Below are 17,646 nucleotides of genomic sequence, written 5' to 3' on the forward strand. Positions count from 1 at the left end.
GATCTGGGCCTTCCATGCAGGGGAGCAGAGCATGGTGGCAGCTTCCAGCCAAGTTTCTCAGCACTTGTTTCAGCTGACAATACCAGTGGGACGTGGGGTGGGGGTGTTGCAATAGCAGGATCAGGGCTTGTGTTCGACCTGTCTGTAAGCGGCGGCCCATTCTGGAGGGGGAGGGCACCCCTAGTCAAGGGAAGTTGCTGGCTGCAGCAAGGGGCCCTTCCTCGGCAAGCAGGCCCAGCACTCACCTCTCCACCCAGTTCTTGTAGCTGGGGATGTCCTTGGCGTAGAGCAGCTTGTTGGAGGGGGAGTCCTTGCCCAGCCGGTGCTCTGACGTGGAGCAGGAGTCCATGAAGGTCTGGGCCACCACGGACAGGCAGGCGTCCGTGATGCTGTTCTTATGGATGTCAAACACAAACTGGGGGTTCTTGATCATGTTGACCCAAAACCGCAGCGGTAGGCTGTGTGGAGGGAAGCAGGAGATGGTCAGGGGAGATGGGGCGGGGGTGGGGTCACTGTAGCTTGACCCAAGCAGAAACAGCAAAAGCTGGGAACCAGCAGGTCTTAAGAGTTTTCTCGATGCCACCAAGTTACCTTCCAGGAAAGTGACTAGTCCATCCAGAGGTACGATGGTGACGAGCCCTGGAGAGGACCACAGGACTCACAACCTTCCCTGACAGCACAAGGCTTCGGGGTCAGAGGTGGCCATAATGGGTGCTATAAAGTGGAATTTCTGACTCTCTATTCCACTGTCTACCCACTATGTCGGACACAAGGCATATCCAGCTTGCAAACCTTAAAGAATAGCCTGGAATCTAGGTTTTGTGTCTTATTCTCTGCCATCCACTGTGTGGCTTGGGACAAGTCACCCGCTTCCTCCCGGCCTTGTAATATCGGCTAACTCCTGCATGGGGAGGCACTGCCACATTCATGGCCCCTCATCTACCCCATTGTGTTCCCTATTTCTCTTCCCTCATTCTTCCAGTTTTCACCCTTTGCATACCAGGGACTATGCTAGCGACTGGGGGTTCAGTGTGCATCAGGCACGTCATCTGCCCCCAAGAAGCTTGCATTCTGGTGGGTTCGTGGGGGAGTCAGATGTGCAATCAAGCACGTGCTCTGAGAACTATGGGTGCTGGAACTGAAGGATGTGCAGGTCCTGTATGGGAAAAGGGAGGTGTCATCAAGTCTACTCAGACACAAGTGTCTGGAAAGTCTTCACAGAGGGGACACTTGACAGTCTGAGTGTTAAAGATACATAGGTGTCCCTCAGCTGGATGAGGCCTGGAGGAAGGTGCTGCTAAAGGAGATTCAGCATAAAAAAAGAGAAGAAAAAATGTGCCATGTGGTCTGGTAACTGTAAGCCACTCTATCTGTTGCTAGAAAAGGTCCTGGGGCATCAGGAGAAACCTGCCCGCCAGCCACTTTGGCTGTTCCTCTCTGCCAGCCTCCGACTCGTGGCTTCCATCCAGCAGGCTGAGACGACACAAGTGAGGGAGCAGGGTGGTCCCAAGCAAGGGTTCCCTTATTTTCCTCCGCTGGCCCCACCTCCTCGCCTTCTGCCACTTGCCCTGATGTTTCCCTGATGTCTGGTTGCTGTTCTCGCTGTTGGGAATAGTTATAACATTCGCATGTGTTTGACTTGCCTCTTAGAACTTAAACTGTTTGAATTACATTATTTCAATACAGTGAATACAATATTTCTATATTTGTTGTATCTCCCAGCTGCCAGTACTTACATACAACAAATGCTAAAATACACTAAGACCTCACGTTCAAGACTGCCAATCAATCAACAAGTAGTTATTAAATTCCTACAAAGTGTGCGGTGTAGGCTCAGGCAGGCAGCGCTGAGATGTGACAATGTGAAGTGGCCCTTGTCTCATCCTGGGAAATGGAGAACAGGAAACAAAGGGATGGCACGGAGAGTTGTGACACATAGGTGACAGTCGGGGTCACTGTCGGTGCCCAGGGGAGACCATGACAGCTGGGCTCGGAGCCCTGGATAAGGGACTCCCGGCTGCCCAGCTGATGGAGTCTCTGGTCCACATCCTCCTGTTCCCAGAAGTCCCCCCAGAAGATGGACTCGGGGAGTCCGTCTATGCTGCCTGTTATTTCTCCCCAGCACGCCCCCTCCTGAAGCCAGTCGTGCTGACAGGGAAACCAACAGGGAAGCGGGCACCACACCGAAGCTCCTGCCTAATGAAATATTAGCATATTATTAACATTGGAGGTGGCACTAATTTCTGGTTGATTGCAGCCACTCAGGCTAAATGAGCAGGAGGTGTATTTAAAAGAGAGAAGGTAGGAGAATGTAGTGGAAGGGGTGGGGAGAGGGTGAGTTACAACTCTGGCCAGGAATAAAGACTCTCTTTCCAAGCAGGGACAATTAGCTCGAAGTCAATATGCAGATCTCATAACTCCTGGACCAACCGCTTCTTGCCCGGCAGCAATCCGCCCTCACTCCTGGGACATTAAATCATCTGGGAGGTGGCCTCAGCTCAGCAGGAGGTGTGGGCTGAGTGCTTTAGATGCCGTTTCAGGAGATCTACTTGAATAGCCTGCAAGCCATGGAGGGATGTTTCGGAAATGCTGGCTCTCTGCAGCTGGGCCCAGGAGGCGACCTGGGCAGAGCATTTCTTGTATGCTGAAGGCTGCCGACCTTCAAATGGGGTGAAGTAGGAAGCTTCCTGGCAGAGAGAGGCAGATGGGGTAGGACACACCTCTCGGAACAGTGCTGCAGCCACGCCAGAGAGGCAGGGAGAATTAAACAGTCTTACCCAGAGGCAGGCACCGGGAGAGACCAGAGCTGGCGGGCCTTTCAGAGGAGGGAACAGGCTTCTCCCCGGGATGCTGCACTGACCGAGGGGTCCAGACTCTAAGAGTCTTATTTCAAAAAGGCTGGAAGAAGCCACTATGGAAGATCTTCTCTCACCAGGCATTAAACGCAGGAGTAAACCCTATTCTTCAGTTCTCTGGTCCAAACCTCTGCTCCTGCCTGATTTTCCCACTTTCAGTAAAGACAGCACCGTTCTTCAGGTGAGAGAGAGGAGCAGCAGAGCACCCCACATTTGGTAACATTTTAGTGCCGTGAAAACTCTCGCCTTCACCTGGGTTTCCATCTGGGGCTCCAGGCCGGCTGTCGGGTGCCCGGCTGTGCCCTGGTCCTCCCCAGTCCTAGCAGTTGGCCAGTGCTGGGCAGCAGGCTCGTGCTGCCTTGGAAGAATGTTCTGGGGAAGAATAACCCGGGATGGAGACCGTTTAAAAACTACAGGGAGGTAATTCTGGGACTGAGGGGAGGAAATATAAACCAGCTTTGCCTGTGGTGGGTCTTGGAGTAGAGACCATCGTGGCCCTGCATCTTCATCAATATTTATTGAGTCCCAGCCCAGTGCAAGGTTCCAGAGCGAGTGAGGAATACTGATGTCCGACCTTGCAGTCTCAACCTGAAGCACGAATCACACGCAAACAAAGGGACAGCGTCATATGCCTGGAAGGAGAGAGGGACCACAGGGGAGACACCTAGAGTGCCAGTGAGGACTCAGAGAATCCTCTGGTCTCAGAGACGCACATGGCAGTTATGGGAAGGTCTCTTCCCCAAAGGGAGGTTGGGAAGGGAAGACCATCACTTCTCGAACAGAACAGAAAGACCCCTTGTTCACCTGCATGACTCCTAGGTGAGTTTCTGAACTCCACTGAGAGTCACCGCTCAGTGGTGGCCCTCTACTGTCCCCCTGTGCACACACATCTTCCTTGTCTCTCCCCTGCTCTTGTCAGCCCCCTGAGGGCAGGGGCCATGTGTGACAGTCTCAGTACCCTCAGAGTCTAGCATAACATCAGGCACACAGAAGTCCCTGGATGTGACAGTGACCTGGCTGAGACATTTGGCATGTTCTCTTTTGCTCACTGAGTTGGTTAAATAAGTGTTTGTTAACTGGTGGATGGATTGACAAGAAAGAAGAACAATTTGACTAGGGGTGAGCGAGAGAGGAAATGGGCATAACATAGTAGGAGAGAGTGGGGGTGCCCAGGGAGAGCCTGCACCCAGCTCCTGCTGCGGGAGGTGGACCATGTCCCCCGCCGTGGCCTCAGGCTGGGCTCTCCACCGTCCTCTGCTCCGCCCCCACTCACCAGTTGCTCTTCCAGGTGTGGCGGACGTGCGGGTCGTGAATGCCATGTTTGTCGGCCTGCTCATCCAGGAAGTCAAACATGTACTTGATGGCCAGGGGCAGGGCGGAGCCACGGTGCGCCGTGCTGAAGATGGTCTCAAACAGGTCGTCCACGAACTTTTGCAGCGTGCCCTGGGGTGGCAAGACAATTCACACAAGGCTCGGCCCAGGGAGGTCTGAGGACGGGTTTTAAAATGTGCCCGGCCTGCTTGGTTGAAATCGGGAAGTGTGGGTATTAAATCTCGCCCCCCACCCTTCATCTGTCTCTAACAGCTTTAGATTTCTCTGCACGTGGAAAAATAGATATAACACTGATGACTGGACCTAAGTAAGCTTTCCTCTGCCAACAACACGGTTCGGTTTAACACCCTTTGGCGGTGTTATTTTAGCACTTTTCTCAAATGCTAATGAACAGCTCCTTCGGTCAGAGCCGACAAACACAATCTGCTGGTTTTGTTTGGGCCTTATTCACAGCGGCTCTGCAGAGAGCAGGGCGGAGGCCGGCCTCAGGAGTGAAGACTAACTTCCGGCCCCAGAAGTCCTCACAACCAGTGTTAGAATTGGAGCCTGGAAAGTCACGGATGGAGCCCCAATTTCTATCGTTAGAGACTGCATATGACACCCCAGAGAGGGAGTCATTTTTTCATTAGGCATGGAAGAAGAATGTAAATGGATGTGGTTAGTGTCTCTATATTTGAGAAAGGGCACAGAGAAGGGATGGAAACAAAACTTCAGGCTGCATGCCAGCAGGATGTAGGGTGGGTTTGCCGGGAGCACAGGGTTGAGAAGGAGTCTGAGCTTCCGTGTTGGGAAAGAACACTGGGGCTGATGAGCAGCGCCTGGCATGAGTGCATGATAGAGGGGGCACCAGCACAAATGCTGGGGATTTGCAAGCTCTGGCATTTCTGTGAGGCCATCAAGTCCCTTTTCATACCCCGCATATGCCCCACACCCTGTCTGAAGTCCAATACCTTAGTGGCCAGTAGTCGTGTCAGATAGATTTCAGACACCATCTTGCTCCCCCGGTCACCCTCCTTCTGGTCCCCATGCTCGTGGTTCTTCACCAGGTGCCACATCTTGACTCCGCTCTCCAGGTCGGGGGTGATCATGGGCGTGCGCGAGCGGAGGCTGTCGGGACTGCCCGTGTACCGGATCATGTTTTCTGCCAATGCAGTCACCCCAGGTGCGTGAGGACTCAGCCTTCCAGCTCCTCGCTCACACACCCCTGCTCCAGCCCGGGCCACCTGCCCTCTGATCCTTCCTGCAATTTGCTGGCACTGTCACCTTGCCTCGGTTTAGTCCCCTCGGCTGGGGCGCCTTTCCCACCACCTCCGGGAAACTCTCTGGGGCTGATTCCACCCACTCGAATTCCCTTTCTGTTCATACTTGCATCTCACCAGCCCTTAATTATTCAATTTGTAAAAATATAAGCTTGGACTTTTGACACTTCTCCTTGTAAGAGTTCTCAAGCCGTGTCTCAGGATGTGTTCTGTGCAGCCAATTAAGTACAGACGAGACAGCAGGTAGCCTGTCTGCCTTCATGACTGTTGACCAGCTGAGTAACCGCCTCGTCACCTGCTCACCTTCATTCTTCCCGCTGGCCTGGGCCAGTTCTTTCCATTGCTTTGCTGAAATGTGAGGTGTGGTGACATGAGTGTTGAGTAGCAAGAGAAGATCAAGGTACTGTGTGTGGCCCCGTTCTGTGTGTCTTCTATCTATGATCCACTATAATCCTGAGAAGTGGTTAGTTTTTTCAATCCCTGTTTTGCTGGTCTAGAAACCAAGTGTCACAGCAGTCAGGCAGCTGGCCCCAAGGCACACAGATGGTGCCAGCACAGGGCTGTGCTCCTGCCCTCTGGGCTTCCAGCCGGCATCCAGTATCCTTCCCCCACCGCAGAGCTGGAGGCCCAGGTCTGTACCTTCCCTCCACTGCTTCCTAACGGTGTGACCTTTACATGTCGTTTAGCCTCTGTGCGTCTGAGTTATAATTTGCTAATCTGCATAATAGGGGGAAATAATAATTATTTAATTCACTGGATTGTTACGAACATGATGTGCGATAATGAGTATCACAAAAATGAAAGCATCTTCCGGCCTGGAAGACGCTCGTGATGGTTAGATTTTCTTCTTGTTCTCAGGGGTGAAGGTCTGGCTCCTGCATCAGAGCTCCTGCCTGGCACCGGCAGCCTCTGCCCCAGTCTGGTTCTTCTTTCTCGTGGTCAGTCAGCCTACCTGACTCCCTCCACCTCCCTGCCCCGCCCAGGAGTCCACTGCCTTCCAGCTGTGCTGCCGCCATGGCAACAGATGTTCAGGACGAATCCCCTCCCCAGGATGATTGGATGGACTCACCATATTTACTCGCTGAGGTCCTGGAGACTGTGGAGTTGTTCACTGCATTATAGGCTGTCACCTGCTTAGACACTAACGCCACCACGGAACCATCTGGCACCTATGGGGAAAAGGTTTTTAAGGGCCTAGGCACAGAAACTCTGCCACCCCAGGAAACAAGGACAAACCAGGATTAAGTTGGTGCCCCATCAGGGAACGAGGGGACTTTGGAGGCTGTTGGCTTTCCTTTGACAAAACAAGACACATCTAACTACTGACTAGTATTCTATGTTGAGGCTCACTCTTGGAGCCACTCCGGGAAGAGCTCCTTGCTAGCACCCTCTATCTGATGCTTCCCCAGGATAGCACCCAGCCTTAAATGCCAGGGGCTCTTCTGAGAAAGGGCCTTTTCCTGGGAACTCTGCCCACACCTTGCAGGAATCACGCACATCACCATCCTGTCTCCAAGGAGGTCAAGGTTTCCTGGCTGGGGAATGTCAATTCTCCCTCGGTTGCTAAGGGAACATGAAGTGCTGGTGAAGAAGCGAATTTAGGGCTTGGTGTCTAGCGTCGAGGCCACCCTGTTGTCCAAGGACTGAGACTTCTGGAAAACCCAGTTAGCGAGCCCCTCCCCCCGTCCACATTCATCTCACCTGGTAATGGGCCAGGGTGTTCAGTCTCTTCCAGTCATTCTCTATCTTGGTGGTGATGTCTTCATCCTGCAGGATCATCCTCACCCCGCTTCCTTGTCGCCACTCTGTGGGGAGAGCAGTGGCACCTCAGAGAGGCCCTTGAGGACCTGAGGACTCTTGTGCAGGTACCAACATGGTACCATCTCAAGGGTCATCTGCAGACAGACAAGTGCTAGCAGCTGCTCCCCGGGGAGGGGTGCCGAGGGGCTCTCAGTGAAGAGGGGCCCAGAGTTTCAGTTCTGGTTCTCATCCCAACAAGCTATGCGACAGAAGTGGGGGTAACATCACCTATCCTCCCCTGCCCACCTGTTTGCTGTGAGTGGCCACATCTGCAAGAAGTAGATGCTCGGTAAATATGGCTGAATGGATGAGGCAGGCGAAAGCACTTAAGAAAGCATTGAGCACATGCAAGCTGGCACCATCATGCCCCACACTCGTTGACTTGCTTGTAAGGTCTGGGAGCTAATGAGACCAAGGCTGCAGGTTCAGTCACTGTGCACCCAGTTCCTGTTCCAGGGGTGTGTCCTGCACCCAAAAGCCAGCTGGTGGGTCACCCCTGGAAGGGAGGCTCGGTAAAAGTGTGTGGAGAGATGAGCAAAACCTATTCCTATGCCCAGGAATAGCCCATCAAAGTTGGCTGGTGTCCACCAACAAAGTTGATGTGGATAACAGCATCTTGATGATCTACCCAACACCTAATTACCTGATCCTGTGGGTGTACACTCACATCCCCCTGTTTTCTTCCTAGGCTCGGACACCTACAACACACAGGCTCGCTGATGGATCCCACATGAGGAAAGGGGAGACTGTTTCTCATCAGCCAAATCTCCATCACCACACATGGTTCAAGTCACATGGAGATGGGGAAATGCCCATTCCAGTACTGAAACGTATGCACATGAGCCCCTGATGTATGCCAGACACATACCAGCTCGCATGCATGTGCATGTTTACTGCCCCATGCAGACACCCTCACACGCACACACCAGAAAGGAAAAAGATCCTTTTAAACTCATAATGTGACATGTGTTCCAGCCAGGAATCTGGTTTCCAGGCAGCCACGACCCCACTCAATGCCTCACAGACGAACCGTGCAGGCGCCCCGGGATCTGAAGCACGTGTTGGGTGCTGGAATGAGTTATCTGGCAGTCCATGCCTGACCTGCAGTGGATTTTTCCTATGTCCCACAGAGATGCAGTTCAGATTCCCTTCCTCCCATCCCCTCCTGTCAAGGCTGAACTGTGGGTCGACAACTGGCGACATCTGTGGCACAGAGAGCACTGATTCCTCCCTGCCTTGTGCTCTTGGCATGGCCAGTGCTATATATGAAAAACAGGCCCAGGGAGGGAGCTGCCTGCCCTTCAGAGGAGCAGAGATGCTCCCAAAATCCAAGGGCCTGCCTCCAGGTCCTGGGCTCACCTGCTCCTGGCTTAGAGCTTCACATAGCATCGGCCATCCCAGGAATGAAAACACGAGGATGCTACATGTGCTCACTGGAGTGGGGGGGCCTCCATAGGCTCTGGGACCACCCATCACTTAGGGATGTGGATGGCAGGGCTGGGATTGGCCATGGCGACAGGGCCTCAAGGCATGCAGGGTGGTGGACAAAAGGGACAATGCCCCACAGAGGCACCTGGTTGGACTGTTTTGTTTATTGTTGTTGTGTTGTTTTGTTTGTTGTGTTGTTTTGTTATCTTTTTAATTTTACGTAAGTATGTATGGATGCATGTATTTTTGAGTGGCTGGGTGCAAAGACGCAGAATATCGCCCAGCTGGTCAGGCAGCTGATATGCAGGGCAGTCCGACTCTGGTAAAGACCAGCCTGGGCTGGGGAATACGGCAGTGACATGCTTTCTCTCAGTCACATGGCAGGTCCTAAAAGACAAAGCCTCTTGGGTCTCCCCTGCTTGCCTGGGGAATGGTGCCAGGGTCACTGAGTCAGAGGCTGTGTGGGGTGGGGTGTAGTACAGAGGCAGCGGGGGCACAGAAGGCAGTCAGTGTTCTGCATTTCCCACATGGGGGCCGGAGGAGAGTGCTGGATACCAAGTCCACTGGTGGGGCCCAAGGGAGAAGGCAATCTCCTCCAGTGAAGTAGCCATGGGCTTGTCAGGACTAGATGGGGAAGGTACCAGGCACGGACCTGCTTTCTGGTTTAGCAGCCACACTGGTACCCCTTGCTGATGGAGTTGTAGCACAGTTCGGTGGGATGTGAACAAGTCACACAGCCTGGTGGATTGAGCAATGGCAGCTGGTGACTGATTCGAGAGCCTGATGTAGGACTTCCTTGTTGCACAGCTCCCTTGAAGTTGTGCCATGCACAGACTGTGCGGCCATACTCATCAGCCCTGGCTCTGAGTTAGGTCCAGTAACTATGAAAGCGAATGAAAATCAGTCTGTCTCTATGCTCCCAACTGAAAAAAGCAGGGCAGAGTATGGGCATACTTCCCCCAAGGCAGTCAAGGAATGATGGCTTGTCCTTGGGAGCATAAAAACAATGCTTCTAGACACCACCAGCAGGGCTAGCCCAGCAGCTGGGACTTACTAAGTACTTGATGAGTATTTTTTAAAGGAATAATGAATAAGTGAACGAATGAATGAATGAAGGGGGAGAGTGAGTGAGTGAGTGAGTGACGGGGGCATATTTTCCCAGCAGCACAGAGGGTCTCCTACCTGGATGTTGGTGCTCCCCAGTAGGCGGAGAGCGAGATGCCATTAGAGGTGATCTATGAGCTACCCTGTCAGCAACCAAGGTTGATCTGAACTCCTCAGAAACACAACCAGGCACGTCCACTGCCAGAAGTGAAAGCTCTCTTAAATGATTACCACTCATTCTTCCAATTTTATGACCAGGAAATTAAAGAAACAGGTTGGAAGACAGACCTGGAGGTCATCACCTCCCGGCCTCTGCTCTTAAGACAATCGCAGGTGCTAACTGGTCTCCTCCTCTGGGCGGGGCACTGGACTGGAACCCCGAGCGGTGGCCACGCTGCGATGCTGCTGGGCAGCTGCTTCTGCTCAGCTTCATACTTTGAGCCCTAGGAATCTCAGAGGAACTGTTGCTGTCAGTTTCCCTGGGGCCACAGCACACACCTTTCCACAAAATCAAGTTGTGCTGATGAGCGGACACGGGCTGAGACTGGCGGGCAGTGACGACATGCAGGGGGCAGCAGGATGGTCAAGGGCAGGCAGGGAACACACTCTTCCCTAATGCCGATACTTGGTCCCAGGTTCAGGGATGGCAAAAATGGGCATCCTGATGTCCCAGCCCCCAAATCCCTCCAGCCCAGCCCCTGCCCCTGATGGGTACCAGCGGGCAGCTGCGAGGTGGCAACTGTTGTCTTTTGGGCAATTATCTCAAAAAGCTAGGAGTGTTCTCCCAAATACCAATATGAGCATAGTGTGCTGGAATCAAGCAGAACACTTAACCTTGCTTTTAGATCCCTCAGGCTTGTTACTTTTGTTACCTCTTATACAGAAAGAGGTGCTTTATTTCTGAAATATCAGACAGGTAAAAAAGTTAAATTCTCTGTCCCACCCCCAAATCAGTCCTGAGGAATGAAAGCCCAGAGAGGTGGGAGCCTGGTGTTGGCAGCTCCGTGCTGGGGCCCACAGGGAAGAAGCAGGCCAGGGCAGCCCACGCGGCCGACCCAGGATGGAAGACAGCGTGCCAGAGCTGCATGGGAAGGCAGGGCAGTCCCCACCACCGAATAATTCCAGGGGACTAATGAGAAAACCCATTCCTAAAACTCACTCTTCTCTGCCCAGGGTCCTCACTTTCCCTGTTGGTCTGAACCTGCTTCACTTATATGTTTACCCACCTTCCTTCCCGTCCTGGAACCCCTCACCCAGCCCCGCCACGGCCTCCACCTTCCCCAGACTCATCATGGAATGTCTCAAGAAAATCAAGGCAGCGGAGTGGGCTCGGCTCTCTGGAGCGTCCCTGTGCTGCTTCATGATCTTCCCTCCAGAGGCGTGAGCCATGGAGCTCCACAGACTCAAGCCAGCACCAGGAAAGGCCGAGGTCAGAGGCCAAGGCACCCGGCTCCTTCCCTCCCCAGGAGTAATCCACCCCCAGCTGCGTGGCTGGCTTCGCAGAATCTCATCCCGACACAGCAGTGAAGAACCCAAGATGAGCTGGGCCAGTGGAGGGCGCTCAGGCCTGCCACCATCAGACCTGAGGGACAGCAGCCTGTCGCCTTGCAGTGTGCGCAGCTGGTTAGGTCAGCCCATGAGGCCCCATATCTAATTTTGTGCTCTGTGTATTGTTGCATATTCACATATGCTTAATTTTAATAACAATAACGAAAATCAACAGGACCCAGGTCTCCTAATCCTGAGGACAGCATTCTCTTCACCAGAGAGACGCCTTCTGTCTTGCCCGGAAGAACAGCACTAAAAGTATCTCTCTTTTGTGTCTTTTGCTATGTATGAGGTGACTCCATTAGAACAGCCAAGGGGCAATGTGACGGCTTGGCCAATGGCCAGCGTCCTCCAGGTGAAATGCCCAGCCTCCCAGACTGCGTTGCCTGCCCTTGGGGAAGAGAGAGAGATTGGAAACACCTCAAGGCACCAAATGATGTGAGGTGCCAAGCTTGGCGACAGCCGTGGTGAATCCTGAGACAGAGCAACGCCTCACAAGGCCGGCTCTGGACTAGGACATCTGCCGTCTCATCCGATCAGAGGCATCCCCTGCAGCCACCACATTGGAGTCCAGATCCAGACAGTCCTGGAGTTCCATCCTCACTCGCTCCTTCAAACACCGTTTCCCGAGCGCCCATGGTGTGCCAGGCACTGGGCCAGTATGACATTAGACAGAGTGAAATGAGGGAACGTAAGAAAACAAAGCCCTGGCCCTCGCAGGGCTCCCCATGTGGAGGGCTGTGTGGGAGAACCAAGGTCACGGGCCCTGTGATCAGGGCCGGATGGAGGCAGACAGAGGGAAGGGTCTGCGGCCATAGGAGGCTGCCGGGCTGAATACTGAAAGGCAAGGAAGTGTCTGTCCACCTGGCAAGGGGGATGGGTGTTCCGGACCCAAAGTGCCACTTACGTGCCCCTTCTAGGGACTCTGAGTCCTCGTGGGAGGCAGTGGAAACCAGAGGCTGGAGAGGCACACGCAAGTCAGGAACTGAGCTCAGGAAGGTCTAGCACACCATGCTAAGGTGTCTGGGGTTGCGCTGAGGGTCATGGGGACGGGGCGGATGACAAGAGGAGGGGATCCCAGCCAAAGACGACAGCCCCTCGCCACGGCAGGATGAGGGCCGGAACTAAGGCAGTGGGGGCAGGCGGCAGATTTAAGGGATGCTCAGGAGATAGACCGGACAGTGCTGGAGAGTCTCCAGTGAGGAGGACATGGGAGCACTGTGGTGTGCCCCCAAGTCTGTGAGAAGGTGTCTAGGGGAGCAGTGGGAAGCTGGGCATAAAGGAGGGCGGGGTGGTCTGCAGGCCACCCCTGAAAGGAGACACTGCACCCAGCAGGTCGCTGGCCTGGCTCCTGGAGGGCCCTGCCCACCAACAGGTGCCACCCTGACAGCACCTGCCCAGGATGCACAAACCTTCACCAGCTCTGGCCTTCACGGCGTGCGTGTGCAGGCGGGTGCGTGTGGTGGGGAGACACACACTCACAGACGTATGCACACACACATCAGGCACACACACATTCATGCATGCACCTCATTTTATTCCAGGGCTAGGACTCTTAAGTCTTTGCAACAACCGTCTCCTGTGTCCCTCCACCCGGCCCCGGCCGCCACCATCCAGCCTTTCTACCAGCATCTGTCCTCAGATCCATCACAGGAAGCTTTAGGAAGGGCTGACCTAGCCTGGTGAGGGAGGAGGCAGACACCCACCAGGTTGATTAGAACTGGCTGAGTCAATCCTCATGATCCACGAGAGACCAACTGCACAGCCAGATGGCTGCACTTCCAGCCCAGGCCACCTCTCCACCGCGGGGACAGAGAGCAGGTCCTGACCAGGAACACACGCCGGCCCTGCACAGGGCCTGCTGCACCTCCAAAAAGAGGGTCCCGAGCAGAAGCCTGGAGGAGGAGACCCAGCTGTACCACTGCACACCTGTCAGCAGGTGAGCTGGGAAGGATGCCCGCAGAGAGCCCTGAGACCCTCCACAGCCTTCACTCCGAGGTGCGGGGAGCACAGACCAAAGAAAGCTGGGGTCGGGGGGGCCACAACAGGGTCCAAGTGTGACTGCAAAAAGGGTTGGAAAATCGACCCGGGAGCAGGTGGGGGCACCATCCAAATATGTTTTGTTAAACAAAAAGGAATAATTTTGTTGTGAGAGCAAGTTCTAAAATATAAAACGACTGAACTATGGTAAGTGATGCTTAAAAGAAAAAATTCCTAAACAGAACTGTCCTGTCTGTGTTTAGGGCTCTGAGTCTCTGTAAACTGTCAAGCGCTCTTCCCCGGCTCATTGCGGCTTTTCGGGGCAGTCTGGAGAGCTGGAGGAAAAACAAGCCTGTGCTCTGTTGCTCGACTCAAGAGAGATGAGCCAGAGCTCCATGGACATCCTGAATAGGGAGCACAGAGGCTCTGGTGTCACCCTAGCAGCCATCAAGGGGACTCAAAAAGGCAGGTGGTGGGAGGCAAGTGGGAGGGAAGGTGACCCTGGAATTCATATGCATGGCACCAAGAAAAAACTGCCAGCTCTGACCTCTCCCAGCTCCTACCCGGCAGCCCCGTGCCCTGCTCCAGGCTCCAAGCACAAAGGACAGACACACACACTATCCAATTTGTCACACTTCCACCTTCCAGGGAGAGAGGGAGGTGAAAGAAAAAAAGAAAAAAAATCCCATTATCTTTATCTGTCCTTCCCATCAGGTACGGCAGAAAATGCAAACTGGGAGACAGCTGCTGTGAACTCTTTATATTTCAACTCAGAAGATAGTGTATCTTTTTACTGCATACAGGAATTACTTATTTGAAAAAATATATCCTTTCAGTGCGACTTGAACGGCAACACAGAGCAGGTGGCGGAGTTCCGGGGGCTATTGATGGAGTTTATTGCATTAAACTGGAGGAATCTCTGCAGGTTGTGGCCTGCGGAGGACACTGCCTGGGAAGGGAATGGGTATTCGCTCCACCTCCCTGCTGTGTGACCAGGGTCCAGGCACTGTGCCTCTCTGAGCTGCAGATTCTCCTGTGCAGTGGGACAGAATGGCACCAATTATTTCCTCTGGGGAGTGTATGAAGGAGACAAAAAGAGTCCCTTGGCTCAGAAAGACAGGTGTCCTGTCTTTTGCCACTGTGAGAAGAAATGAGGAACTCCCAGGCACATTGGTACCCTGATGCCTGGCACAGAGCTTGCCCCAGGGTAGGCTCTTACCATATGTTTGTTGAAGAGGGGGTCCCTGTACTTGACACCTGTGGGTGGAGAGGGACATAAACCTGGTGAGGGCGGCCTCGTGTATAGCAGAGTGGGGTGTCCTTATACCGTGCTTTGAGAGCTCCTGAGGCCCACCTGCCCCAGCATGGTCCCCATCCCCTGGCCTGTGACATCGTTCCTTCACTAGATTCCAACAGACTGAAATGAAGGGGGGCCCTGTGCCCTTCACTTTGGCTCCTGTGACATTTAATTTTATGTGTCAGCTTAGCTGGGCCACAGTGCCCAGATATGTGGGCAAACATTATTCCCGATGTTTCTCTGAGGGTGTTTTTGGATAAGATTAACATTTAAATTGGTAAACTTACTCAAAGTAAAGCAAATTGCCCTCCATAATGGAGGCGGACCTCATCCAATTAGGGGAAGGCCCGGATCAAACAAAAGGCTGACCTCCCCAAGCAAGAGGGCATTCTGCAGCAGATGGCCTTCAGCCCTGACCTGAGACACCGGCCCTTCCTGGTCCTGCAGCCTGCGGGCCTCCCTTGCAGACTGTGGACTTGCCAGCCTCCATGCTAGAGACTGAACGTTTGTGTCCTCCCAAATTCATCTGTTGAAATCCTAACCCCCACGGGGATGGTATTAGGAGGTGATGAGGTCATGAGGGTGGAGCCCCATGAATGGGATTAGCGCCCTCATAAAAGAGACCCCAGAGAGCTCCCTCCTCTCTTCTGCCATGTGAGGACACGGCGAGAAGGTGCTGTCCATGAAACAGGAGGCAGATCCTCCCCAGACACCAAATCTGCGGGCACCTTGATCTTGGATTTCTCAGCCTCCAGAACCATGAGAAATAAATTTCTATTGTTTCTAAGTCACTCGGTCTATGGTACTCTGTTATAGCAGTCCGAACAGACCAAGACACTTCATAATCACACAAGCCAATTCCTTAAAACAAGTCTCTCTCTGTACCTATGCACATGATGTATATACACGTCCTCTTGGTTCTCTTTCTCTGGAGAACCCTGACCAATACAGTTCCCCATCTTGGTGCCTCAATGCCTGGCGGAGTCTGGTGAAGGGCTGGAGCCGCGGGATTGGGAGAGCTTCAGTCCAAGGAGCAAGGAACACAAGCGTCGAGAGGCTAGGCCAGGCCAGGGGCCACAGGGATGGTGACAGGCGGGGGAGGGGAGTGTCCTGGATTTACTTAGGATGATTACAGAGGCACCTTAAAATGTCCTTTCCTCCCTCTGAGCTGGGCTGGGAGAGGGGTCCTGGCCTTGCCGGGGGCTGGCATCGGGAGGGAAAGCGGTCTTTGCCCAGTGCTTTCAGCTATGGGCAGAGGAGGCATGGGGGAGTGAAGGATCGGTGCTTGGCTGTCTTGCTCCTGTCCGACGCATGAGCCTGAGGGAGTCCTCTCTGTGTCTGCGTCCCCTGGGTGCCATGTGTCCCTTTGGCACTGACTAATTTTTTATAACAATCACACATTTGTAAATTGCTCCTAGGCTTTCAAAGTACTTTCACCCACACCACGGGAAAAACTCGCGCCTCTCTCTCCCCTCGGGGCTGGGAGGCAGAATCCAATTGTGTGGAAGAGGCATTTGGGTCTCGGAACACTCTCCTTGTTCTGCAATCTGGCTTGGGTGGAAAGAAGACCAGAGCTGTGGGAGCAGCTCCAAACCCTGGATTCAACAGAAAAGAAGGAAATTCCTCAGAAGAACACCCATCACAGAGGCCGTGTCCCTAGTAGGATGGGGCTCTGAGGCTGGACCTGCCCCAGGACCCTTCCTTTGGCTTCTCCCCTTTCTCCATCCCTGCTGTGGAGGCCTTGTCCCTCCAGGGTGGTCCCTGGATCCTCCCAGAAGCACTTGTGATGGGAGAGGCAGTCCCTTTGTTCTCTTGGGACCTGGAGCGTGAGCAGTCGTGGTGAGCACTGTGTCACTGGAGGCCCAGCCCCTCCGAGGAAGCAGGTGGCCTCTCCCTGGCCCAGCCAGCCTCAGGCTTGAGAGAATGCAACCCTCAGGCAGGTCCTAGTTGCCATGCAGCCCCTGGGCTTCCTTCACTTATGGTGGATGGCAGGAAGCACTGCGGCCGTTGGATGCGGCTGCCTCCTCTCCAGATGGTTCACCACCATGGCTGTGGGAGGCTTCGCATCTTTCCATTAACCATCTGCTTTGCTGGCCCTGCAAGCCCAGGCCCTTTAAGGGAGCAATTTTCTAAAGCTAACAAGCAGCTGCGTCCCCTCCCAAGCTCAGGGTGTGTGGATTCCAGCCGGGGAGGGCAGCTCCTGAGCAGCATCCACCAGCCATGACATGAGCTCTCTCCCTCATGGGAAGTCACGCCATTCCTAAGCATCGGAAGCACACAATCCTATATGCACCCCCGCACACGAGCTCTTCCTGTGTTCTCGCACAACCTTTCCAAACTCAGCTTCCAGCATGAAGATATGGGGCCTTACAAAAGCTCCTCCTCTTGGCCCTACTGTGCCAGGGTTACCTCCCACCCATTTTGCAGATAAGGACCCTGAAAAGCCAAGGGTGGACCCTGCCATGGCTCCCACACATAGACAAAAGAAATGGTGAGTGTCACCTGGTTACTCTGGTAGACTCAGCTTTCCCTGGGAAACCCATTAGGCAGCAGCCTCCTTAATTTTTTGGAGCAGGGGGAACACAGGGGTCTTCCTTCCCAGTAACCGTTTTCTTTCCCACTGGTTCTAGTTCTGTTCTCCCACAGGCCCCTTCAGTTCATCATCATGGGATCTTCATGGTGGCAGAATCACCCACATGCAGACACAAATGCCTACTCTGATTCTAGGGACCAACGCCCCAGGACGCACACGTGGGCACACTGCCCCAAACTCCCCCCACTGACTCCCACATACGCTTCCTCCTTGTCCCAGAAACAACACAGCAGAGACAAAGTGAAGGGGAGCACATGCTCACCCAATTTCTCCCCCTGGGCGTCGGAGCTCCCGGCACAGGGCCAAACACAACCCACCAAGAGCCAGCCAAGAGGAGATGGGGTCAAGTACAATAGTAAGAACTGAGGTGAGTTGGAAGAACTCCCCGGTCCTGAGTCTTCGGGCATCAGAATTCCGGGGGGAGGTGGGGCAAGGCATTGGGAGGGGATG

General features: G+C 53.8%; 1 protein-coding gene across 1 annotated transcript in view; it reads right to left on the minus strand.

Moving 5' to 3' along the window:
* Window positions 1-17,646, minus strand: part of PLXNA4 (plexin A4) — a 432,364-nt gene that overhangs the window by 16,127 nt on the left and 398,591 nt on the right. The window contains exons 26-30 of the mRNA XM_070616607.1: window positions 7,148-7,251; window positions 6,516-6,615; window positions 5,138-5,328; window positions 4,129-4,298; window positions 246-458 (exon numbers count right to left, since the gene is read on the minus strand). Of these exons, the coding sequence (XP_070472708.1) occupies window positions 246-458; window positions 4,129-4,298; window positions 5,138-5,328; window positions 6,516-6,615; window positions 7,148-7,251 (778 nt within the window). The remainder of the gene's footprint in view (window positions 1-245; window positions 459-4,128; window positions 4,299-5,137; window positions 5,329-6,515; window positions 6,616-7,147; window positions 7,252-17,646) is intronic.

The sequence above is a fragment of the Equus przewalskii genome, chromosome 4 (assembly GCF_037783145.1).
Source record: "Equus przewalskii isolate Varuska chromosome 4, EquPr2, whole genome shotgun sequence".
NCBI classification, from domain to species: Eukaryota; Metazoa; Chordata; class Mammalia; order Perissodactyla; family Equidae; genus Equus; species Equus przewalskii.